The sequence below is a fragment of the Aythya marila genome (assembly GCF_965140915.1).
Source record: "Aythya marila genome assembly, chromosome: 5".
In the NCBI taxonomy this organism is placed as follows: domain Eukaryota; kingdom Metazoa; phylum Chordata; class Aves; order Anseriformes; family Anatidae; genus Aythya; species Aythya marila.
The window spans coordinates 7,579,008-7,585,615 of NC_139046.1; the positions used below are offsets into that span (position 1 = coordinate 7,579,008).

Genomic DNA, 6,608 nt, shown 5'->3' on the forward strand with positions numbered 1-6,608 from the left:
CTTTAACACTTTCAGAGGAAAAATGCTGAAAATACATTTCTTGTATTGCAAATGATGAAAAAAAATGCTTCTCCCAGATGTTTGATGACACAGATGCTTGGCACCACAAAGATGAGCCAAAATACACCAAAAAGGGGTGAAATGGTGAAAAAAAAGTCTTATACTGCTAGATTTTCAAAGACTTACAGCCCACGTTGCTGGTCACAGTATGTTTTGGCTGTCAGCATTATTTGCAGATCAGGATCACCCTCAGGACATGTACCCTAGGAGCCGTACATGCCCGTGGCAGCCTGCAGGTACCTGCCTGAACCTGACTTCTGCCCGCGGTCACAGCTGTTGTTGCAGCTCCCTTTTAATGGCCAAAAAGCGAACAAACCCATTTCCTGCTGTCCTCAATAGCGAGTCCTTTGTTTACCGTCCTTTGCATGAAGCATGCCCGCCATAGGTTCATGTCTTGTTGACCTCGGCGGGGTTTGCGGAGGCACTCAGGGCCATTTGACTGTCAATCCGAATGAATTCAGGCACTTGAGGCATGCAGCTAAATTAGCGAGGTGCCCGTCTCCCCCTGAAGTGTCTGAAAGCTGCCACTTTTACTTCTTTTCTGCAGCTTTTGCTTCTTCCCTGCAGCTCTGTCCCTACCCGGCCGACCCCCCTGGGTGATGCTATAGGGGCTTAAATCAAGTATGGGAAGGCTGCTGAAGCAAGCAGCACTCGACAAAGTGTCACACACAACAGTGGGCTGTTATAAAATACCATTTTTCAGCCGTCCTGCAGAAAGAGAAGCTGGGGGAGCCCCAGGGGAGCCCGAGGCCCCAGCTGCACACCTCCTGCAGCCCTGCTAATGTGCCAGGGACTCGGCAGCAGTTGGCAGCCCCACGGGTTGGGCTGCGTTTGTCTGCCAGCCTTAAAAAAAAGGCTTTTGAAGCCCAGCTCCACAGCTTGGGTGCAGTCACACGAGAGCAGCTCTAAGGGGCACGCACAGCGATCAGAGCGCTCGGCCCACCAGGCAGGCACATAGCAAACGGCAGCGTGCGTTGCCTGACATCGTCCGTGCAGGCTCAGAGGCTGTTTGGTTTTTCCCTTTGTCTCAAAACACAATCTGGCAGCCCTCGGTGGCCGCTCCGTCCCCTGCAGCGTGCAGCTCCCCGCCCGGCAGAGGCAGTGGCCGCCCGCACAAAGAGCTCGGCTGGGCTCTCAGTTTGGCGGTGGTTTCATTGCACATCTTGCCCCAGGACTGTTTCAAAGACCACAGCTCAAGGGGCCTGGCTACAAAGAGATGCAGGCCGGGCGTTTTGACAGCAAGCTGTTCTCACCATTGTTCGGATGCCCCTCTCCTAAGACAATGACTCAAGTCCCCAGGGGCTGGCAGGACGCCCCCAGCACGCTGCTGCTCCCCCCAAGCTGGATAATGGGATTACTGGGCAGGGAGGGAGCCTCGGCTCTTTGCTGCAGAGGAAATCTCTGTGCCACAAGAGCACCGTATGTCTGGCTGGGGCCCTCTGCTCAGGAGCCTGCTCTTGAGGGATGGATGGGCTGGAGCCTGTCTGGCAGGAGGCGTGGGTACCTTGGGTGGAAAACTACACGGGGATGAAACATTAATCCAAGAGGAACACGTACAATTTTAAATCCCTCTTGGATATGATTACTTTTCAGAAATCAAGTCATGATAAATGAAGGGTAAAAAGAGTCTGTTTTACCATTTTAAGTGGCTCCAGAAGTACAGAAGAAATAGCACATTATATATTTGTTCCTAGTAAAACCTTGTGAATTATTTAATCCTCTGACTCAGGTCAGGCCATGGTCCCCAGAGAAGCTCGCTGAGGAGTGGACACTCCCTTGCAGCTTTCATCCCTTGGTGCAAAGACAGCTCAATACTGGGACGCGACCCTAGGGGGGCATCCACATATCTCTGTTCATGCACTAGCCCTTGACAAAGGAGGAGCAGGAAAGAGGAAAAACGCATGCAAAGCCCTTGAGCTCATGTCTCAAAGTAAATGTAAACGATTCTACTGACAAACACTCCGGGGCTGGTTGAACACAAGGTTGCCACCCCTGCAGCAACACCATAACCAATTCCCTTGAAAAGATCAGTCTTAGGGCTCCCGTGTGCATTTATATAGAGGTTTATTAACTGCAATTATACAACACAAACTTCAAGATTTATCTCCTTGAGATATTTATTTAAATTAAAAACAAACTATCTGGGGAAAGAACAATATATATGTCCCTCTACATTTCCCTCAACTTCAGAAGCGCAATTCTAGGGGATACAAACATCCTTTGATGCTACTCAGTGTATTAGGGAATGTACAAACCTCACGCCCAGCAACACAATAAGAACTGGAGTAAAGCAGAGTCATAATAAATTCACATTTATCAAAATGTAACTGAGTTACATGAAGGCTTCCAAGAAGGACTTGGATTTGAATTAGCTTGAGTTTAAAAGTTAGAGAAGTAAAAAAGTAAACACACAGGCCAAACACACACAGTTCTTCACTAGCTCAGTGGTGACGGGAACATTGGTTAAAGACAGTTCTAGAGAGCAGCCACCCACTGCACGGAAACTGCCCGCATATCCAGCGCCTGAAGGGGAAGGACTACTCTACCAGGATCGTGTCCACGCTCTCTTGGATAAGATCAGACTCCAGTATACATTCGTCCAGGTGGTCTTGAGATAAACCGGGGCTCTTCCCCACGCTCTCACTGTCACCGTAAGGACGAAACCTGGGGGTGGCGGGGCTCTCCAGCCGCTGGCAGCGGCCGTACTTGGGCTGCTTCCCTCTGTGCGTGTACATGTGTTCCAGCAACTGGCTCTTCCGGAAAAATGCGCGGCCGCAGATGGTGCAACTGATTTTTCTCTTTCTCGAGAAAGAGAAATTGCAGTTCAGCTCCACCGGCTCATGGTCCTTGGAGATGAGGGAGAGCTGGCCGATCTGCAGAGGCTCAAGGTCGCCGCAGCTCGGGTGCTCCAGCTGATGCTCGTCCTCTTTGAGGAGGAAGGCCCCGAGGCGGTGACCCTCCCCGGCCTCCCTGCTCTCCGCCAGAGGCTGCACCTCGCCGAGGTCGCTGCTCTCCAGGATGGAGGCCGGCACGCCGAAGGGCAGCGAGCCCGAGACGTGGGTGTGCAGGTGCTCCCGCAGCCCCCCCCGGGAGTCAAAGCGCTCCCCACAGTAGTGACACAAGTGCACCCTGAGGCTGGCCTTGGCAAAAATGGGGTTTGCCATGTCCGGAGAAGGAGGGGTGCAGCTCTGGGACACCACAGGCTCCGAGTCACACTTCTCCTGCTTTACGGAGACGGAGAGCTTTGGCAGCTCTTCCGCCGGCTTGACCAGAGCAGCCGGCTGCGCGGCGGGGCGAGCAACCTGCTGCTCGAGGGAGCTGTCGTCGAGCCCGATGGCGAGGGAGAGCTGCAGCTGTGGGTGGTCGCCCTGGGCAGAAGACCTGCCACCCGGCTTGGCCAGCGTCTCCTTCGCTCCCAGACGTTCCTTGGCCGTTTTGTGGGCAGTTGAGATCTGGATCCCGTACAGGTTTGAAGACTGCACGGCCTCTGAGGGGAACACCTGGTTCATCTCGATGGCGATATGGGAGAGGTGGTCAGCGTGGAGAAAGCGGATGCCCTCCTCCAGCCGGCTCTGGTTGACAGTCTGCTTTGGCCCCTTCCCCGTGTACATGATATGCAGCAAGTAACTGAAAATGTCAGGCTGGATGTCTGCAGGCTGGATCTTTATGCATTCACTGAAACAAGACAGATGATTAAGTACATACTCGGCTCCCAATTACAGCCCTGATCCATTATCTGCCCATTCATTTGCGCCGCCGTTTGCTTTTAGAGCGTGGGCACTGCCGCCTGGCTCCAGAATCAGGGCGAGCAGCGCTCCTTGCCAAGACCTGAGGAAGCGCATATGCCTTGTAGAGCATGTAGAGCAGAGTGACTGATTTTTTTTTATCTGTGGGACTGTAACAACTGCGTGCACAAGTGCACCAAAGAACCAGCTTCCATCTACCCCTCACTCGCATGCACACCCAGCTGTGATGGGGCATAACCAGCAGTGCCGTGCGAGCTGCACCTCTCCTGTGTGTGCCGCTCCAACGACAGGAGGCAGAGAGCATCTGCGTGTTTAAGTAATAAATTCAGCTGCCACCACTGCGTAATCTTTATGAGCTTTGCACTTAAGTGTCAGCAAACAATGTCTATCGCCCGGGAAATCTGCTCATCTTCTCACGCCCAGCCGAAGGGCTGCGTGCGGGTGGATAATGATTGTCTGCCGAAGGTGCTGGAGGCTGCGACCCTCACCAGCATGGGCAGGAAGGGGAACAGAGAGGGATTAATCAGTTACAAGCAGCAAGCTCCAGCTCGGAGGCGAGATTAGAACTCGGCACTGACGTCATTATACCTGCAGAACCACTTAGGACCCAGCCAGGTGAAACATCGGAGCAGCAGCTTGAAATAAGTGGGTGATCGCAGTCCTGCCCCTTATCTGCACGGGTCTGAGGCGCAGACCTGTGATAAGGGTCCGGCTCCCTGATTGCTTCAAGCCCGCGGATCCTGCCAAAAGGGACAGTCCCACCCAGCAAGCCGAGCCGGAAAAGCCATCTAGCCAAATGTGTTTTGCTCTCTCTTTGCTGGGGTAACTCCTGAGGCCACACCAACGCTGGTGCCAGGAAGGCTGCGTGGGAACGCGTGGCCAGAGCGTGGGCAGGGCTGCGCCTCCCTCCCGGCCCGCGGCGGCTGTGAAAGTGCAAGATGAGTGCTCAGCCTCACGGCGGTGCCTATGGCATGGACACCTGCTGAGCGGGACCTGAAACTGGGCTTCACTGGTCTCTCCAGAAAGGCACGAAGCCTCCGCACTCCAGCAAGCACGCAGAGGAGCAGCGGCCTGTCACTGGGATTATTCTGCAGCCAACAGCGCCAGGTAGCCGAATGGCCAGCGCACGCAAAGCCTGAACACACCGGATCTGGGCAAGGGGACTGCACAAAAGCCATCACAAAGTGACAGATGCATCGCCACAAGGCAATGCGTGTCCTTGCAATGCCAGCCTGCGAGGTGTCACTGCGCGAGGACCGGGGCACCCATGCATTTAATCCCTTTGCTCACACAAATTTCTCATCTCTGAGATGCAGGGCCTGAACAGCAGCGTGCGCTGGCTAACGAGGGTGGTTTTATGGACTGCACAACACCTTTAGAAAAAGGGGAAAAGCTGAAAGTCAAGCAGAGCAGTTAAAGGGTAGGAGCAGTTAAAGGGTGGTAGGAAGAGAGCTGCGCGTCCTTACCTGGTCTGATGGATAAATATCATCTTAAAATAGTTTGAAAAAGCAGCTAGCACCGCTCTGTGGGCTTTGAAGTAAACATCTCCAATGGCAACTGTGCAGTCGCACAGGAAGCCAAACTCCCGCTGCATGTTCAGCTGCTGGAGGAGGAGGACGCTGTGGCCGCTCGTGTCCATGGCGTGTCTGCAGGGAAGAGAACAAGGCGTTCATCTCTGCAAGAAACCCCAGGGCTCCCACAGGCTCAGCCGCTGGTCTCTCAGCACTGAAACGATGCTGAGCACGGAGGCAGAGCTTTGGGGAGCCTCGTCCCTTCCCACCGACACCCCAAATCCCAGCTCCCGGAGCTGAGCGCCTCTCCCCGACTTCGCCAGGCTGCTGCCACAAGCAGGGCAGCTTCTCCCACGGGAAAAAAAAAAAAAAAAAAAAGCGTGCAGGTGCCCTCTTTGCCCCCCGACACACACCTGTGGCTGGGCACAACCGGTGCCATTCAGGAGCCGGCTACACCCGCGGCCCGGAGCGGAGGAGAGGGGCACGGCAGCGCGCACACAGAGGGAGCCCTGTGCCGCCCAACAAAGCCCTCATTGTACAGCGCCGCGCCGACGGCCCCTTTGCAAACAAACGCTGATATTCCCTATTGTTTCCCCCGAAAATTACACCCGGGGTGGGAGGGGGGGGGGGAGAAAATGAGGGGGAGGAGGAAGAGGAGGATGAGGAGGAGGCTGCGCTTGCTGGGCAGCCTCCCCCCGCGCAGCCTCTTACCCGCGGAAGCGCAGCCCCGGCTCTGCGCGGCTCCGCCCGCTCCCTGCGCGGCGGATGGGGTGGGCGCTGCTCCCCCCGTGCTTCCTGCCACCCAGCCGGGCCGGGCAGAGCCGATCCGAGCCGGGCCAAGCCGGGCCAGGCCGCCCCCGCCTTGCTGCGGTGGCTCCGGGTGGAAAAAGTGACCGCCGGGGCTGCGCGGGGGTTGCGCGGTTGTTGCGCGGCCCGGAGCTGAGCGCAACGGCAACCGCGCAACGCCAGCCTCAAGCTGTGCCCTTGACTCAAAGTTCCCTGAGCCATCAGCCCGTGCTTTGTTTCTTCTGGTGAAATAAAAGGGCTCATCGTGCCCTCCTGTGCTCCTCGGACAGCAGCAGGAGCCAGGTGTGACGGAGCTGCGCTCCTGCTGCCCCTCGTGCAGCAATACCCGCTCTTCTCCCCCCCCCAAAAAAAAAAAAGCTGGCAGAAAGTGGTTGGAGGTTTCGTGCTCTGCTCTCCTGTTGTTTAACATATTTATCGAGCCATGTGCAGAGTGAGTGGCTATTTGCAGACGGCATGCTATTTATTTAAATGATTAATAATTTAC

At 55.4% G+C, this 6,608-nt stretch overlaps 1 protein-coding gene across 3 annotated transcripts; it reads right to left on the bottom strand.

Moving 5' to 3' along the window:
* Nucleotides 1-2,153: 2,153 nt before the first annotated feature.
* On the bottom strand, nt 2,154-6,159 carry ZBTB25 (zinc finger and BTB domain containing 25). Of its 3 annotated transcripts, none has more exons than XM_082762246.1 (3): nt 6,029-6,159; nt 5,273-5,452; nt 2,154-3,735 (listed from the first exon to the last, which is right to left on the bottom strand). In XM_082762246.1, exons 2-3 carry the CDS (start codon nt 5,443-5,445, stop codon nt 2,598-2,600), a joined length of 1,311 nt encoding a protein of 436 aa, XP_082618372.1. In that variant the 5' UTR covers nt 5,446-5,452; nt 6,029-6,159; the 3' UTR covers nt 2,154-2,597. The 3 variants fall into 3 exon arrangements, with proteins under 3 accessions (XP_082618372.1, XP_082618371.1, XP_082618373.1); XM_082762245.1 differs by lacking the exon at nt 6,029-6,159 and adding an exon at nt 5,731-5,936; XM_082762247.1 differs by lacking the exons at nt 5,273-5,452; nt 6,029-6,159 and adding an exon at nt 4,395-4,677.
* Between the last annotated feature and the right edge of the window lie 449 nt (nt 6,160-6,608).